The sequence below is a fragment of the Pholcus phalangioides genome, unplaced genomic scaffold (assembly GCF_987345545.1).
Source record: "Pholcus phalangioides strain wild (caught in Gottingen) unplaced genomic scaffold, Ppha-v1.0 ptg000009l_1, whole genome shotgun sequence".
In the NCBI taxonomy this organism is placed as follows: Eukaryota; Metazoa; Arthropoda; class Arachnida; order Araneae; family Pholcidae; genus Pholcus; species Pholcus phalangioides.
The window spans coordinates 45,893,755-45,913,613 of record NW_028301602.1 but is presented as its reverse complement, the minus strand read 5'-3'; the positions used below and the strand labels follow the sequence as shown (position 1 = coordinate 45,913,613).

Here is a 19,859-nt window from a genome sequence, read left to right as displayed (position 1 = left end):
GGTTGCCAGGGCCGAGCCTTCATGACAATTGATTAATTTTAATAACTTATATCCAGGGGGTGAAGGGTCATGATATGCTTACTGCATGGAGTGGTAGATCAGCGAATGAAGCATGGCCACCAGTCCTGTGTGAACTGTCGTAACAAAAATGCAAAATTACATCGTGCTAATTATAATACAGATGAGAGAAATATTTGTTTATTATTTTCAAAAGATGCAGCACGGCAGTGATGTGACTGAAACAAACATTCAATGTGTGTCTATAAGATCCGACGAGGTACATGGTGTCACTGCAAGTCTTCTGCTGTGCGTACCTCAAATAAATGTCCAGTTCCATATACGTATCCTCTGCCTTAAAAAAGGTCTAGCCACAGAGCAATGCGCAACACATTACATTATCATATTAAGTTCGCAACACATACATATATTTTCCAGCATGGCCCAGGTCTTCAACCACCTGCTATAATCTCTTCATTGAGACAGCGATGGGCCATGATCTGGTTAAGAGGATGACGTTAGGTTTATTCTGTGTATAGTGAAAGACTTGCAGTAATGTCGGGTTCCTTTCCTGATCTTTTAGAGACATACGACAAGATGTTGATTCAATGTTTTCAAATTAAATTGCATCCAGTTTGCACTGAGCTGATGGGATATATTATATATGAGAATATATAACATCTAGTTGCAAGGCTAAAATATTATAAAAAGCCAAATCCTTGCTGTACTCAAATGAGTGCAGTAGGTGCAAATGGGTTAAACCCTTAAAATCGTCTGATAATTAATGTTCAATGCTTATGTATGACTTTTTTATTCATACACACATCCACAAACAGCTTTAAAAATGATGCCTTATAACTGCATCCCTGCAGGTGGACTGGCAACAGGAATAACTAAAAGTTGCTGTATGAAAATTGTAACAAGATTAAAGTTGATGAAGACAATAAGCAACAACATTTTTGGCAATAAATTTAGTCTGAGGATGACTTGCCCTTATGGAAAATTGCATGTGCACCCGTTAATTAGAAACAACTGTAAACTTTGATCATATTTTTATTCATGTTTAGAAAACTCAAGGTTTAACATTTATTAAAATTTTAAAAAAAATGAAATTAACATTTTTGATTGTGTAAAAGTTAATTGATTTATGATTTAATATATTAATATTATGTATTATGTTTTATTCCTCAGCGGTATAAATTTGTATTATTTCTATTTTAAAGAATTGGCAATTTTCTCAATAGCTCCTGGGCCGGTAGGACCTCCAGGACAGTCTCGTGGTTCTCCAACTCCAAACATGCAGCAACCACCTCCTGGGACAACAGCACCCCCATCAGTAATGCCTCAATCACAGCAACCTGGACCTTCTGGGGTGGCAATGGTTCCACAAGGTGCATCACAGCCGCCAGAACTCCCAGTATTCATTTGCCCAAGGCGACCAAATCTTGGAACCGAAGGTCGACCGATAATGTTACGAGCGAATCATTTTGAAATTCGGATGCCAAGAGGGTATCTTCACCATTACGATGTAACCATCACACCTGACAAATGCCCACGCAAAGTGAATAGGTGTGGTTTTTTTTTTTCTTTTATTTTCTAAGTGATCTGAATATTTTTAAAATTTTGTTAACCCTTAACTGGCATTACGGAAATTCTATGCGTAACTGGCATCGTGGGGGTAATTTTAACCCCAGCAAGTATTAATGCATTTTAAAAATCAACAAAAAGAGTCTTCATAAAAGAATTGGGTTTTTTGCATGCCTTCATTCATCCGTCAATTTGTTCACTAAATAATTTTTCAAATTTCTGTAATTATTTTCCCAAATATTTTATTTCATTGAGACACACATTTGGAAAAAATAGAGGGATACATGACTTTTGAAATTTATTTTAATTATATATTAAATTTTTTTAGCGCAATTTTCATGATTAAAACTGAACAGATATGATTAAAATATACTCACAGAAAATAAAATTTACAAATTAAAATATTTACTATATTTTCACAAACACCAAAATTAGTCTTATTCCAAGTTGGAAACACGGTACTTGCAAACAACACCATGAAATATTGATCACATAGATCTTCAATTCACTAACAATGCTATCCTCACACTCACCTCGGATATCCGATGTTTCACCATTAATTTTAAACCAATATCGAGAAAACTGGCTCTTTCGAGACATCTTGATCCCAACACTATGGCCTTCAGACAAAAAAATGTCTTGCGCAAATAGTGAGGTGGGGTCATTTTGACTCTATGGAAACTTTGACGAATGAAATAACGGAAAGAAACAAAAATAGAACAAATGCATAAATTTGTCAACAACGTATAAACAACTTATACTTGAAACATATTAATAACAGGATGCACCAGTTACATTTCTTTCTCAAGGGAGCGGCATTTTGAGCAATGCGGGGGGGTCAAAATGACTCTACCATGCCAGTTAAGGGTTAATTTCAACGTTCATTGCTATAAGAAAAATTTTAATTTTTGTTCAATGTTTCAGGGAAATTATAGAAACTATGGTGCAGTCATACTCCAAAATTTTTGGAAATTTGAAACCTGTATTTGATGGAAGAAAAAATATGTATACTCGGGATGATCTTCCCATTGGCAATGACAAGGTAAATGGGTTTACTTCAATGAATTGTTGTATCTCATAAGGCTGCAGAATTGAGATGCAGTGTGCTTCTGCTTGAGCATAGCTTACATCAGTTGTTGAGATGATTAGCAATTTAAATTTGAAATTATTCTTTATATCGGGATTTTTCTAACTACTATGATACCTTGACTAAACAAAAATAAGATGGTTAAGTTCTGGAATCGTGTTCGTTAGCTGAAATGTGATTTCCTATAGGTTTCTATGGAAAACCATTTAATTTGTTCCAGGTTTAGTAGACTAAAGCTGGTGTTAGTTTTGTACATAGTGCCATCATATTGCACTATTTCCGGATGCATCTATCCTTTGGAAACGCTTTGAATCTCAGAGATGTGAAGAGGAGTGTGTCTCTGGTCCTTCAATGTGTATGTAAGGGTCGAGTTCGTAGGTGTTCCCATACATTTGTGATTTAATCAGCTCATGTCTGTTCCTGATACATGCAAATTAAAAATATCTAGAATGTCCGACTGTTCAGCCTGATGCTGAGTCTTGCACTGAAAGAACTTGTGCTCTGAAAATATAGGCTCCTTTTTTCACAATGCATTTTACTATTAGCTGAATATTTCAAAAATAAAAGTGGTGATACGTCTGGAAAAAGAATTCAGAGATGGACATGTGTTAATCGTGCTCGGGTAACAGTAATTCTGATGATGATTGATGCTAAAATTAATCTCAATGCTGCTATTTTGTTAGCACATGCATTCATATTAACGAAAATCTTCATTAGCTAAATCCTTATTTGTTTGCAAGGGAAAAATCTTTGTTAGCCAAAAAATTCATAAGCCGAGGCATCATTGTATAGCAAAACCCCTCAAACCCAGCACAAACACCGGAATGTTTAATATCTCATTGGAACTTGAAATGTATGGAAACTATGTATTTGATGCACTTGAGTTTAAAATATGTTGAATTAATTTTAAAAAATGATTGGCTGTATTTTAATGAACTACAGTGAAACTTTTATGAAATGGAAAATCAGGAGATTGAAATAGTATTTTGTTTTAGACTGATTTCAGTTTTATAAAGGTCCTAATCATTGAATAAACTATATTTTGATTCCGTTTAAGATGGGTTTCCATCTCATACAGTGTCTGTCTTAGACAGGTTTTACTTTACCAGGGTTCTTTAATTGAAAATTTAAAAAAAATTGAATTAACTGAAATTATGTATATATATTTTTCATTGCTGTACGTTATACTGTTGGGATTTTCTTACCAGTGTCTTTTTCTTTGAAAAATTTACAGATGGAACTTGAAGTAACATTACCTGGTGAAGGTAAAGATCGTGTGTTTAGGGTAGCTATCAAATGGATAGCCAAAGTTAGTCTTTACGCATTAGAAGAAGCGCTTGAGGGTCGTTCTCGAACAATTCCTTTGGATGTCATCCAAGCTTTAGATGTTGTCATGAGACATCTTCCTAGCATGACGTGAGTTATTGACTCAACTCAAAAACATGTTTTTAAAATACAAACAAAATGCTCATTCGAGCCAAATGCAATTAATTATTTTAAAATATTTAAAAAATTATATATTTATTACATATTTAACTACTATGCTTTCTGCTTTAGGTTCTTTATGAAAATTGATCAAATTGTTTTATATTTATACACAGAGTGAAACATCTTCATATACCATCACACTGTCTACAGCGAACTGATATACTATCACTTTCATCTGAAAAGGGTTTTTTACTATGTTAAATCATTCGTTAGAAAATTTGTCATTTTTTATTGCTTTTCAAAGACATAGACATGTCAAAGAACATAGAAATATTAATCCATAGTTTTCCCTCATTTATTGAAAAAAAATAAATTTCATATCTGGCCGAAATATTTTTATACTCTGACTTTTGGAAAAAAGCTGGAGGAAAATCAAGTCAAATTTTGCCCTACCCCACAAAGAGAAGTGGAAATGCATTAATGACATCCTAAAATTGCCATCAGCTTGTCTTGTTCATAGTCATCCACTTCTTAATCTAATTTATACATCCACTAATTTATGCTTCCATTTTTTTCTCCCCTGCTTTGTAGTTTTGGAGAAGGGGATGGTGTAGTTATTTGCTTACCCTAATTTTTTGCTATGCATTTAGATTGTCAAGACTCATAAAGCTCTTAGAAAACTTGGTTTAATAATTTAGAATAGCCAAAATAACATTTTAGAATGGCACTCAATGAAATATTTTAGTATTTTTAGATAAGGTTGAAATTGTGACTACCTACAAAGGAAACAGCAATGTGTTGCAAATTATCAGCAAATATCGAGCTATGATTATTTGGCTCAAATAAATTATGGCTCAAAATGTAGTTACTGAATACCAGAATCATTGTGAGAGAAGAAAGACGAGCTAAATTTTCTTTAACCATCGAAATCATGCTATTTCTTCTCTGATTTTCTTTTTAACATAAATATATATCTTTTAAATTCATGTGCAGTTTAAATAGTTGGCTGATGAAAATAGGTCAGACTTTAAACAAAGTAACTTCTAGACAACACATGCAAAGACAATGTTCAATATCTTGTTTCTTGTTACAAAGAGAAAGATTCAATGTAACAAATAACAAAAATCTGCTGATCTCAGTACAACATCATTGGGTGACACAATAATGTCGCAAACATGAGATTTTGGAATTATATCTTGTCACATCGCAAAAATTCTTTCTATTAACCCTTAAATATCCTGAGATATCTGATCAAACTATCTGCTTTATTTCAGTCACCCCAAAATATCTCCTTTTCTTGACATGCTTTTATTTCCAGTGCGGCAGTTATACAATGCAGATCAGAAAAATTTAAAAAATTGCTTAAAGGGTTAACATGGCATATTCATGTTTTTAATGTGTGATTATATCATGGCTAATGAGATTAATGGTCATAACTGCGGTATCAAAATTAATGAGGTCTTAATTTTTTTTTATTTCCATTATTAGTGACTTCATTCAAACTGTCCCCCCCCCCCCAGGTTTCCAAGACTGATGCTAAAAAGAGGCTCCACTGTATTTGGTTATAACACTAGAGGATATAATCATACTTATCCTGTAGAACTTTGAATTGCTATTTATTACCTTCAGTGTTATTATTTTTGTACTATTTTTGTATTATTTTCTCCCTTAATATATAGGTATACTCCAGTGGGACGATCTTTCTTTTCATCTCCTGATGGTTATAATCATCCACTTGGGGGAGGGAGAGAAGTGTGGTTTGGATTTCATCAAAGTGTCAGACCTAGTCAGTGGAAAATGATGCTCAACATAGATGGTAAATTATCTGTTTGCACCTGTAAACGTTTTTATGAAAGTACAGTTATTCTGGACTTCTAACCCCCCCCCCCCCCCAAAGTATAAGATCATTTTATCTTATAAAAGGACAAGGAAAGCAAAACATGCAATGCCTTAAAAACTTTTACTTTTGATTTGTCTTTGTCAGCAACCGTAATTGAGAAATTAGAATGAAAGGCATCTAATATTATCGGAAACCTCTCTCGTCCCTCCACATACAATAGAAGCCATCATTCATGCTGATTAAAAAAACATTGACTGAAAAAAAATCCAAAACATTTTTTCATAGTATGCTATTGAATTGAATTCAGTTTTGAAAGTTGTTCAAAAATGTTTCAAAATTTGTTTTTTTTTAAAGTGCATATTTTTTATTTTGTCAAATATGTGTATGTTATTGCCAAAGCCTGAAGTACTGCTGCCAATTCATGACAGGGCCAGCCACTTCTTGAATTGGCTAAAGTCTGAATTGCAGAAATGTTTCAGACTTTGGCCGGCCATTTTGCAAAGTAGGAGGAACCTTTTTTTTAATCGTCAACATGTGATACATTTCTATGTATAGCAGCTGTATTGGATGAGCTCCATGTGATGAGAGAAAAAAAGTGAAATATGAGAGGAAAAACTATAAAAATAATTATATGAACATATAAGTTTTTTCTGCCAAATCTTAGAGAAAAAATTATTACTGCATTATAATTGCAGTTTGGTGTGTTGCCATAACTAAGATGGACATGATTATCATGAAAAAATATGCCAACTGGCAATGATCCCAAATCGTCTTTTGTTAGCAGTGGCCACTTTGTGAACTGGCTGGGTTAGTATTTAATGAAATTGGCCAATTCGTAAAGTGACTGGCCCCGTCATGAATTTTTCCGATTTTGGGCTTTGGCAGTAACATATATATGTCACTTATATTTTCTCTATTAGTTTCTTGCTGTTCTATCTTCATTTTAACAAACTAAAAAATATAAATAAAGATAAGTGAGCAAAAACAAATAGTGAGGTAAATTATTTGGAATGAAAAAAAAATTATTCGAACATTTTTTTTTACTGATCTGAATTTTAATTCCTAAATCTCAGATTCATTTGTGAGGTTTCTAGGGAAAAATAAATTGAAAATTGAATATATTCTATGCTTATAACATGATTGAATTGATAGACAAAAATAATTATTTATTCAGGTGGGTCTGGCATGCATGTTTATGAATTTCACTATCATGAAATAAGCCAAACAGTTTAAATATTCCTATGAATGTGGTGTAAATACAGTTTGCATTCAAATTAATAATTAATATGCACAAAAGCCTAATAAAAACTTGTAAGAATTAGTAGCCTAAGCACAGAAGAAAACACAAAACACTAGCGTTATTTAGATGATCTGATGTCAACTACCAAACTCTACTCTAAATGAGAACTAAAAAAATTTAAACAAGTTCATATTCTAAAATAACTCCTTTTTGCTTATGAACCTGGAATTTAAAATAAAACAGTGACAACAGAAAATGGTGAATCAAGCATAACTCTGATTTTGAAGACCTTGCTACATAAAATTCTTCAACATCATTTACCAAAGAAAAATGTGTTTGTATTGGTGTATGGTTAATAAGTTTTATAGTTGGGTATATTTGAAATGATGCCCTTTTCACAAGACTTTTATGGATGCAAGTGTGCTTTAACTTTATATTTAATAGTTGCATATATATACACATATATATTTTTATCCAGTTTCAGCAACAGCATTTTACAAAGCCCAGCCAGTTACTGACTTCTTATGTGAAGTTTTAGACATTCATAACATCAATGAGCAAAAGAAACCCCTTACAGATTCACAGAGAGTAAAATTTACCAAAGAAATAAAAGGTCTCAAGATTGAAATTACTCATTGTGGAGCCATGCGTAGAAAATATAGAGTTTGCAATGTCACAAGGCGACCAGCACAACTTCAATCGTGAGTTTTATCTGAATATTTTAAAATTAGCGGACCACAGCAAAAAAATATATTTATGCTATTTACAACTTCAGAGGGTGAATTTTGTAAAATCTTTTGTTTCAGATTCCCACTTCAATTAGAAAATGGTCAAACTGTTGAATGTACTGTAGCCAAATATTTTTTAGACAAGTACAAAATGAAATTAAGGTATATTTTAATTATTTTTTAATTTTATGTATATATAGTGTGATGAAATGCATTGTTGATGCATGTAGCACTACTTATATCGTGCATTTCATTAAACTCTATCACATTTACAATTTCTAAATTGCAAATCAAATCGAGTGTGCTATCTAGTGAAAGACACACTAGATTCCCTTCTTACACATAAAAATTCTGCCATGCATCATATTATTTCTCTTTGTTTTCTCACCACAGATGACATAGCTAGATAAATTTTACTTATGCATGCTTCCAAGAAAAAAAAAATCTCAGAAAAGTGTTAAAATTGTCGAATTTAGTGTATGTCATGCATTTTATAATAGCTGTGTAAGCAATCATAGGTAATAAATCCATAGTTATTTTTTGGCTGTGAGTTATGTGAAAGACAACTGGTGAGTTGCATGTGAAAGAATGACCAAAATTACTTAGGCATAAGGGAATGTGGTCCCTTTCCGGTGATTTTGACTTCTACTTGCTAATAAGCTGCACACTTTTTCCTGACAGAGTTCTATGGTTTTGAAATGTCTGAATTTATAAATAGATTTTGGAAATGCTACTTTTTGATAAAACTATATTGTAATCATTTATATAATTAATCAAAATTTTGCCTCATTGCACTTGTAATTTTTTTCAGGTATCCACATTTTCCATGTTTACAAGTAGGACAGGAACACAAGCATACATATTTGCCTTTGGAGGTGAGCTTTCTCCCCACGTTTTGCAGTTACAGTATACATTATATTTCCAAGTCTGTTTTCTTTTTGAAGTTATGACATTTTCTCAAATTTCTAAAAAATGCTGAGCAAATTGTTTCTTAATTTCGGTCACTTAAACCCTATGCTTGTACTCACAATTCCCAGTGAAAATTCAGTCATGAGTGCTTTGGCACTACCTAGATGATACGGGATTTACAAAAAATGGTATTTGGATTATTTTTTGTCATTTGATTATTTCGTTCAGTTTCCTGATTTTGAAGTCATGTGTTATGTTCGAGCATTTCTTCTATATAGCATCAGACACGTGTCTTCTCTTATTCGTGTAAAGCTGTGAGCTTATTTTTTAAATAATCAACTACCATAAAATAATCAAAATACCAATTTGTGAAAAATCCCTTATCCAGGTACTCTTAGCCAGCAATATAAATTACAGCTCACAATATTGCATATATCTTTCTGAATTTTCACGATATTCCACTGAGATTTTTGTAGAAGTTGTTATAAGTAAAACACTTGATGAAAACTGGAAGTTTTACTGAAAACATTCATATCTTCGTGAACATATGTGTTATTCTCACGTAAATGCACACAAGTATTGCACAGTGTTGGTATAATATTTTGTGAAAGTTACAAAACATTTGCAGGTTTTCACCATACAGGGTTGATCAAAAACTTTTTCTTATTTAATTTTTTGTCGTTCCCCTAAATGCACTTGTGACTAATTTTTCACTGGAAATTTGTGAGTACATGCATACAGTTCATGGGACCAAAATTTCATAATGATTTGTCTAGTATTTTTCTAAAAATTCAAGAAAAAGATGTCAAGACCCCAAAAAAAGGACAGACGTTTGGAAATATAGTGTATGATAGACACCTTGTAATACAAGAGTCATTTTCCCTTCCAAAATCACCTTAACACACAGACATAGCCTGGTACCTTGGGTGCATAGGGACCTTCATAATGATAAGATATGGCACTGCAATTTCCAAAAGTATGAAAATTCGTAGACTGATACTTCCGGCCAGGGTAGGGGGAACTGTAGAATTTATCTTGGCCTTAGGGTCCATGATGAATTACACAGGGTTTGTACAGTGCTTAAAAAGTCATTAATTTTCATTTCCTTTTTAAGGACCCTTAAAAACTCCTTAAAATCCTTCCAGCTGTTTCTAAAAAAAGCCGACTTTCTCCCGCTCTCGGTTTTGTCCCCGAAAATCGGATTGTAGTAACTGCAGCTCCTTATTCAACTTATCGGGCTTTTTATCGTGAAACCCCATTCATATCCTTGATTGTACAGTTGAAGAGGGTTTACTCTAGTCCAGTGTTTCTCAACAACCGACTGCTGTTTCTGTTTTAAAAAAAAAAGAAAAGAAAAAGTCACCACTGCAAGCAGCAAAAATTACTATGGTCGATCATCATTGCGTCAAATCCCGATGTTTCGTGGGGAAAAAAATTCATTTCATGAATAACGGGTAGTTCGCCAAATTATGAGAGTTAATTTGTAAATTTCACCAAATATCGAGTGTTAAATTGCCAATGTCGCCAAATTACGAGTGCTAAATCATCATGTTGTATGTCCTGAAATTTGCTCTCATTTTGCAACAATTTCTTTCTGAGTACAACTGAAAAACAAGAAGGAAAATTGAAAAACTTAATTTTAAAGACTGTGTGTGTGTTGATCCACTTTGAGCGAGAGATGAATAAAGAGTTGCTGCAAATATAATTTTGTAAGAAAAATCTTTGTCAGCTGTGAATTTTTATTTTGAATAATTGGGGGAAGGGGAATGAATATCACTTTTAGAATTTTTATAATTTATGTGATGCTGTTATGAGTTATGTTTTTGACCGAAACTTCAGAGTTTTAGAATACTTTGGTGACAACAGAAAAAGTATGTATGTAGATTGATTATTTTATGAATTCTTATGATGCTGGGTAACAAATCAAAAGTTGTAATTTCTGAACCACTTCTACGTCTATATTTTTGAGAAGAGGGAAAATTTGGCAAATAGAAAATAAATTGCATATGTGCCCTGCTCCCTTTTTATTGCTGTAAAAGTTATGAAGTTTGCCATGACCCCTTAAAAAGTCCTTAATTTTTATTTAGGAAATTTTGTCATATCATATTGTTTACCGTGCAAAATGTGTGAGACCATACGCCCCGCTTTTGAAATAGATTTTTCTGTTTTTTTTAAATTCCAGAATTATCTTACCATTCTTAATAATGCCAGATAACTTAATTTTTGAAACTGCACTTATTTTTGTGAGCCATCATTTCAGTTACACGGGGCACCATTCAAGAGGAGTACTAAATCCGAGATGAATGGCTAAAAAGTTCCACTGGCCGAAAAAAATCAAAGAAATTTTTCTGTTTGCTCTGGAACCCTGTTACACACACCCCAAAAATTTTTTAAAAAAAGAAAACCTCTTTGCTGAAAAAATTAAGATATGTTGGAACAAAAACAATTTTATGTGGTATTGGTATTGCATTTGGTTATTCAGAGTCTCCCTCACTTAACATCTTGCTCCTGAAAATGCCATATTTCAAAACAGTAAAAAAAATCTTTCAATCATTTAAGAATGTAAATTGTATAGAAAAATTACCTAAGAATATTTTAATTTCCGTTCTTGGTTGCTGAAAAATATAAAAATCTCAAGTAGGTCATAGGTGAGCAGCTTGTAATGTAGAATAATCTGGATGCATGAGTATATCTGGATGTCTCTATAGTTAAGTGATTTTTTGTAGTAAGCAATATATAATTTCCAATTACACTTAGTGCAAATTCAAAGAAATGGAATGAAAAAAAAATATATAGCTGCCCCTATACAGATCCTTTCATCTTGTACATGTAACTGACAATTTTATCACAGAATTCCTGAGAAAAATGTAACACACATTTTACCTCATAGACATGCAGTATGAATTCACAATTTGAATAATAACATTTTGTGCACTTTCATTTGGGTTTGATATATGTCATTTTTTTCCTCAGGTCTGTAACATTGTAGCTGGTCAGCGTTGTATCAAAAAACTCACAGATATGCAGACTTCTACAATGATAAAAGTAAAAAAAATTTATTATATTGGATGTTCTTAATACTTTAAAAATGCCTTCATGACAGAAAAATCATGTAACTTTGAAAAAAATTATTTGTAGCACATGTGATATTGGTGTTTTTTTTCCCTTTCCAGTTCTAGTATGAAACACGTGAGGGAGAACTTTTTTTTTTTCATTGTTAATTTCAAATTATAACACTCATGAAAAGCAAAAAAAAAATACATTTTTTTAAATAAATAAATATATAAATATATATATTTCAGATGCAAATCATATTGTTTCAAGTATTTTTATAAGCACATTTTATTTTATAAGCATTTTTATTTTTGTAAGCACAATTTGTACTGGGTTTTAAATTCCTTGGAAATCAATTCTCTTGAACCTCCACTTCTGTTATTTTATGATGAGCAAAGTAATAATAAAATTATCTAGAGATTACTATAACCATTTTGTGTGTTTGTGGGGAGGGGAGTGTTGGTTTTTTGTTAGTGGTGATAATTGAGGAAGTATTTTTCTGCAATGAGCAGGAAATCATTTCACATTTATTTCCCGTTTTCTGTATCTTTATTTGAGCATAAATATTTATTTGCACATCTCTTTATTTTCATTAGGCAACTGCACGATCGGCTCCTGATAGAGAGAGAGAAATTAATCATTTGGTGTGTAGTTCTGGTCTGAGCTCATCTGGCACTCAGGTAAGCAACCTTTTTTTTTATACATCAATTCCACATCGGTAAGGTAGCTTAATGGCATGAAAGTTATGGGCATAATTTCTGAGGAAGCTGAAATAATCAAAAGTAAATTCTTTCTAGAGATAAAATCGATGAGCTCTGACATTAAAAAAGTCATAAGAACTTATATTCTGTTGCAATAAATCAGTCTCAATAAAAAACAAGCAATGAGTATGCAATAAAGGATAATTACAAATTATGCTACCAGGGACGACTCGAGCTTACCTGTCGCCCGGGTGCAAAACCTCATATGCCACCCCTAATGGCAACCCCTGGCAGGAGGCTGACAGGGCTTCAGTGGAGGGGACCTCCAGATAAACCTGATTTTTTTCCAGATTGAAGCCGCACATCATATTGTTTACTGTGCAAAATGTGTGTGACCATACGCCCCGCTTTTGAAATAGATTTTTCTGTTTTTTTAGTTTTTTTTAATTCCAGAATTATCTTACCATTCTTAATAATGCCAGATAACTTAATTCTTGAAACTGCACTTATTTTTGTGAGCCATCATTTCAGTTACACGGGGCACCATTCAAGAGGAGTACTAAATCCGAGATGAATGGCTTAAAAGTTCCACTGGCCGAAAAAAATCAAAGAAATTTTTCTGTTTGCTCTGGAGGGGTGCAAAATCTGAGATGAAAGGGTGAAATAATTTTTTTTGTTAGGAATTGTTTTGATAAGTCATAAGGGAGGAGCATGACCCCCAACGGCTGACAGGGCTCCAGCTGGGAGCCCGGGACTAAATCCTCATAATTTGCTTTTTTTTCACACTATAAATTAACTGTAGATGGGGGGGCTCTCCATGGAAAATCTGGCTTGGGTTAAGTGAAAGATTCCAGCCTAAGGGCCCTGACGCACGATGTAGGAGCAATGGGGTGGGGGCAATAGGCAGGAGGTGCAAAAAATAGGTCTCGCACAGGTACAGGTTTCGTCTTGAGCTGCTCCGATAGCTTGCATTCTTGTTTCTGGTATTACAGGACCTGTCTATTTTCTCAATGTTTCCATTTTTGACATATGACTCAAAAGTGTGATGCCATATAAATTTTTACTGTTTTGAATTTTGTGGTCTTAATAAAGTCTGCGTTGCCGCCCAGGTGCACCGCACCCTTGCACAAGCCACATCTGTATGTTACTAAAAAGTATCAGTCATTAAAACTTAGAAAATCAGACAAATTGTAAAGAATGTCTTGTTTCCTTATGTCTGAATGATACTGTCACTAAGCATGTATGGTTACACTCAATCTATATCATTACTAAATTCCATGTTTATATCAGAGTTCAAATAGTTTTGTTCTTTGAATTTTCAGCAAGTTAGAAGAGCTGATTTCAATAATGATCCGTATGTGAGAGAATTTGGCCTGTCCATCAGCAATACGATGATGGAAGTTAGAGGCAGAATATTGCCACCACCTAAACTGCAATATGGAGGCAGGGTAAGTTTTTTTTTTTACATTTAGTTTTTCTTCATCATATATAAATACAGAGAAGAGAAAGAAAATTTTCTAATTCAAACTATTATTTGAACCTATTTTGCAGACAAAGCAACAAGCCATTCCAAATCAGGGTGTGTGGGATATGAGAGGAAAGCAATTCCATACTGGTGTAGAGATAAGAGTATGGGCCATTGCATGTTTTGCACCACAACGTGGATGTCGTGAAGATGTTTTGAGGTGAATTATTGTATTTTCAAATCATTGCATAAGTGTAAAAGATCCTAGTAATGTACAATATCGTATAATGATGCATAGGCGTGAAAAGTATTGTCAAATCCGAGACGTTGGGTCACCATGGCAACTGATAAATTTGGATTTGACACTTCAATTTTTCTACATTTGATTATTAAATTTCAGTTGAAAAATTTTTTTGCTTTTTATCTCAAGAAAAATGTGCTTGGCTCTTTAAAAAATTTGACTGGTGACTAAATATTGTATCGATTTGTTAATGCATAACTAATTTTTTCTCATTTTTATGCATTAAAATCTTGCAATGCAGCGAGCAGGGATGGGATTGCTGCGCCAATTGTGCCAAGCTGCGCCATTAGCAATTTCCTGCTACATACTGCGCCATAACATTGATTTTTGAGAAAATTTGGCGCTTCTGCGCCAATCGGGGTTCTCCGAAATTTCCCTCTTCAACTTTCGCTTTCGATGACGTCATTTGAATCATGCTGTGACGTCAACCTCTGCGTTGCTACTGTAACTTATAGAAAACCTTTGTGTATGTTCCGGTTTTTTTGTAGAATTCATCAAGATAACCAGTTCTGCCAAGGTTTCCTGCATTTGGGTGTGAAAATAGTGCGTCCGTATTTCAGATTCCGAAAACTCGCATTGCCTCTGATTGATTAAAAAATCGAATTTTGAACTAAAAAAAGTTTAGGTTTTTTAACCTATCGGAGGGCAACACGGGTTTTCGGAATCTGAAATACGGACGCACTATTTTTGCACCATCGAGCTGGAGGGAGTATGACGTCAGCGGTCTTCGCCTTGGCAGTGCTGAGAACGGCGTCCGCAACATCATTCGTCGGAAGATCACGTGACTCTGTGAAAACACGCACAATCCCCGTTATTTTCTTATGGCATAAATAGGAGTTTGAAACAATAAATGAAAGAAATAATTTCAGTATCGATGAGATAATTCTAAAATTAATGAAAGAAAATTTCTAGAATTAATGAAATAGATAATTTCAGTTCCAAAATAAATGAAAGTGATAATTACAGCATTAATGAAAGATAATTCCAGAGTTAATAAAAGATAATTCCAGAATTAATAAAAGATAATTCCAGAATTAATAAAAGATAATTCCAGAATTAATAAAAGATAATTTCAACATTGATGAAAGTGATAATTCCAACATTAATGAGAGAGAGAATTCAGCATTGATGAAAGAATTCTAGAATTAATGAAAGAAAAATTCTAGTTTTAATGAAAGAGAATCTCAGTTCCAAAATAAATGAAAGTTATAATTCCAGCATTAATTAAAAATTATGTAATTAATGAAAGGTAATTCCAGCATTAGTGAAAGAAATAATTAATAAAGGAAATAATTCCAGAATTATTGAAAGAGAATTCCAGAATTAATGAAAGAGATAATTCAGCATTGATTCAGAAGTAAGGAGTCGAGACCAGACTCATCTCAACTGCATCAAATCCAGGAAGTCCTTTCAGATAAAAGTGTTTTGGTGAAAGCTTTGTTTCTGAAAGAAGCATCAGAACTTTTTGAATGGCTTTCTGACATTATTTGAAAAAGAGGAACCCCTCATACACATTTTGTATGATGAGCTAGGAGCTCTTGTTAGAAAAATTATGGCGCGTTTCCTGAAATCTGAACATATTCAGAATGTTAGAATTGCTGAGCTTCAGAATTTAGCCATAGAAAGCAGTGAGAACTGGAGGAAAAATGTGGTTGTTGGTGCTGAAATAGAATCCAATCTTGCTGAGTTGGGGGAATGTTCTCAACAAAAAATTTCTATTAGGTGCTAGATCATCAAGCACTTGCTCAAAGTTTTACCTTTTGAGAACACCATGCTGGAAAAAATGAAGTATTTGCATCCTATTTTCTGACTGGAAAACTCTTCATTATCATGTATTGAGTAGATTGTTTCAAAGCTACCGCAAGTTTGTTCTTTGGATACCCCTGTTCTCTTGGATGAATGGATTTCTCTGCAGTGTGAAGATATACATGTGAGTTATCAAAGGTTAGATAAGTATTGGGGATCTATATTTGATCTCAAAAATTTGGATGGAAGTGCAAAGTTCAAAATTTTGCTTGTGCTTGTCAAAGCCTTAATATGTCTTGCCCACAGGGAAATGCAGACTGCAAGAGGAGCTTGAGTGTAAACAAACATTTCCTGCAACATAGATCAAATCTTTCGGGTGAAAATATCAATGGCATTAGGCAAATAAAATCTTATGTACAGCATTCTCGAAATGCTAAAGATATTGATGTCGATGCCAATCTTCTGAAAGCTGTTCACAGCTCGCATCAGAAGTACCAAGACAGACAGCACCAAAAAACTTTTGATAAGAAAGTTCCACGACCAGATGAGAATCAAAGACTAAAAGCAGAAAAAAAGGGAGTTGGAAATTCAGTTGTCATCATCAAAAACTATGCCGAACACTGCAGAGAAAATCATAGAAGTGGGAATAAAGAGAAAAACCTTTGTAGACATCGAAAGTGGGCAAGTTCGTCTGAAAACACCAAAAGAAAAAATGTGTAGTGTTCTTGAGAAATTGGAGGAAAACAGAGTCATGAGTCAACAAAATGTCATGAGGTTTTTTTTTTAATGTATGTTTATTTGTTTGATTTGTAAACTTTTACTTTTTCTTCTTACGCCCAGCTTGGATTATGACTTATAATTTTTACGACCCTACAAGTGGATGCAAGTTTTATCAAACATATAAAACTGATTTTTGACACCGGAACCCTATAACTGGTTAAAATGTTCAAAATTGAATAATCTGATTATCTCGGTTCAAAAAATTTTCATTTTTGACAAAGGTAATAATGATTCTGCGTACTAATCCGAATTCACAGATTGCTGCTCTGAAACACTAAATTTACTGCTCCAAAACTGCTCCGAAAAGAATCAACAGCAATCCCATCCCTGAGTGAGTTAAAATTATAATAGATATGTTCTATACAATGATGTGGTATAATTTTTTTTTATTCAGGAACTTCACTCAACAGCTTCAAAAAATTAGCAATGATGCTGGAATGCCTATCATTGGTCAGCCTTGCTTCTGTAAGTACGCCACTGGAGCTGAACAAGTCGAGCCAATGTTTCGTTACCTCAAGTCTACATTCCAAGGTCTACAGCTAGTCGTAGTTATTTTACCTGGAAAAACTCCAGTTTATGGTGAGTTAGGGGTAATAAATGTAGAATTGAACCTGCTGACAAAAGTTTCTAAAAAAACTTGTTTATCTCTTTTTGTTTTATTACCATCAGAAAATTCTTCCAATACTCTGTTTGAATGCTGGTAATTTTAGTACTGTGTCTATAAAGCCTAAGTTTGCTCTGAAGAAAACTGGTTGCAAAGAGCATTGGCCACTTAATAAATGGCTATTGGAGGTTTTACTGGAGCCTATTTTATAGAAAACTTTATTACTGGAGTTTTGGCACAATATTTTTTAGAAAGCAACACAACTCTTCCTTTGTGTTCTTTTTTTTCTTACTAATGGAGAAATTTTGGAATTAGTGATCGAGACATTAAAAAAAAATCGGATGATCTGTTTTCCCCCCTCTAAATGAAATGCAAATCAGAACTACTTCGTATGATGACTATCTGCGTAACTCTTATGACTGAGTTAATTTTATAGAAAAAGAAAGGATATATAATATGCTGCTCCCTTGATAGGAATTGATTCAAAACTCAAAAAAAGTCAGACAGTGTGAATTTTTCTTGTTTCTGGAGCCGTTTTTCTTTTTTTTTAATTTAAAATTTTTTCCTATAACTTTGGAGGCGAGGGAAATGTTTCTTAAAAGACAAATTTCTCTGGAAGCAAAAAAAAAGGTCGCGAAACTTATCCAAGATGGACAAAGCTACATTTCTATTTCTAAACTTCTAAGTGTTCCAAAATCAACAATGTGTGATATTTGTAAGAATGCGTGATGAGGTAAATGAGGTAAACATAAAAACTGGTTCTAGTTGCCCAAAAAAAATTGTTGTGGAATCGATCGCTTGATAAAACAACATTCGGTAAAGAATCTGACGAAGAGTGCAGTGGAGATAAACCAAGCATTCCAAGCCAGTTTATGGAGTTTATATTAGTGTCTCTGCAATCAAGTGACCTCTTTATGAAGTTCGTTTTTTTTTGGTCGAAGGCCCACAAAGAATCCTTTGATTTTCGTTAAGAATAGAAAGACCCGATTTGATTTTGCTCAGAAGCACCAAAGTTGTACTCTTAAACAATGGGCAAAGGTTGTTTGGAGTGATGAGTCGTAAGTTCCAAATGTTTGAATCGAGTGTACAATGAGGGCAGCCAGTAAACCAGCTATTCAACAGGAGATATCAGTTTCCTCCAATTAAACATGGTGGCAACATCATGGTGTGGGGGTTCTTTGGATCATCTGGTCCTGGTCTTTTGGTGTAAATATCAGGCATCATGGACCAAAAACAGTATTATGACATCCTAGAGGCTGAATGTTACCCTACGACAGAACTTGAATGCTTCGAGGATGGATTTTTCAACAAGACAATGCGATTCAAAGCACACAGCCAAGTCTGTGAAGTCATGGTTTACCGCCAAAAAAAAATGAGAATTCTAAAATGGCTATCAATGTTACCTGAACTAGGGGAGGACCTATAGCCATTAGAGAACCTATGGCAGGTGCTTAAACATCGCTGTAAAGCTATGAAATTTTCTTATCTGTGTGAAAATTTGCAATTTTTGCAGCAAGAATGGAAAAAAACCTATCAAAAATTTGACAGATTTGGTGAACTCAGTGCCCTGTAGATGCAGTACAGTAATTAAAGCCATGAGGTACCCTACCAAATACTGAAAAATGTTATTTATTATGTTTATTTTTGATGGTTTCATAATTGTGAATTGTCGGATTGGTTTTTTAACTCGTAAGTTTGAGTATTTTTGTTATAAACAAAGTACATGATTTGATTACGCGTCCATTTTCAGATATGTATTTTATTAGTAGGTAAGAATCAAATCTATATTCATTATATACCGATTGTACCCATGTATTAAAATATTTTAGCAAAAATACGGTTGTTCAACTTTTTATGAGCGCAGCTTTAGGTGAAAATACTCCACTCAAGCCTAATTTTTTGTTACCATAATAAGCTTTTGAAGATTTCTATTGAAGCTGTCCAACTAAACTAAATGTTTCAACAGAATTGACAACTTTGCCAGATGATGTGTCTGTTAACTTATTTCTTAACAGCCAATAAACAATGAAGGGCATTAGCTTCTTTTTTTAAATGTTTTCTAAATTCATGTACATTCTTTTTATTTCACAGCGGAGGTCAAGAGAGTTGGAGATACCGTCCTTGGAATGGCCACCCAATGTGTTCAAGCTAAGAATGTGAACAAAACATCGCCCCAAACGCTCTCAAATCTTTGTCTCAAAATAAATGTTAAACTTGGAGGTATCAACAGTATTCTCGTTCCAACTATTAGGTATGTGATTAGTTTTTGTTTGCTGAAACCTTAATCATGAACTTTTGTTGCTGTTTCCAAATTATAATCCCCATTTAAGAATTTTTAACCTAATACAGAATCTCCCAAACCTATTTCTTCTTACCTTCATCAGAAAAAATT

The 19,859-nt window shown here is 33.6% G+C and overlaps 1 protein-coding gene across 3 annotated transcripts in view; it reads left to right on the top strand.

The window, feature by feature from the left end:
- LOC149083195 (protein argonaute-2-like) overlaps nt 1-19,859 on the top strand; it is a 32,952-nt gene that overhangs the window by 1,158 nt on the left and 11,935 nt on the right. For 2 of the 3 annotated variants that reach the window (XM_089236376.1, XM_089236377.1), the window contains exons 2-14: nt 1,242-1,566; nt 2,509-2,626; nt 3,906-4,087; nt 5,779-5,915; nt 7,658-7,880; nt 7,986-8,069; nt 8,719-8,782; nt 11,790-11,861; nt 12,467-12,550; nt 13,894-14,019; nt 14,123-14,256; nt 17,258-17,442; nt 19,559-19,718. In XM_089236376.1, coding sequence (XP_089092502.1) covers nt 1,242-1,566; nt 2,509-2,626; nt 3,906-4,087; nt 5,779-5,915; nt 7,658-7,880; nt 7,986-8,069; nt 8,719-8,782; nt 11,790-11,861; nt 12,467-12,550; nt 13,894-14,019; nt 14,123-14,256; nt 17,258-17,442; nt 19,559-19,718 — 1,894 coding nt within the window. Of the gene's footprint in view, nt 1-1,220; nt 1,567-2,508; nt 2,627-3,905; nt 4,088-5,778; nt 5,916-7,657; nt 7,881-7,985; nt 8,070-8,718; nt 8,783-11,789; nt 11,862-12,466; nt 12,551-13,893; nt 14,020-14,122; nt 14,257-17,257; nt 17,443-19,558; nt 19,719-19,859 lie in introns of all 3 variants that reach the window. The other variant, XM_089236375.1, reaches the window with a different exon arrangement.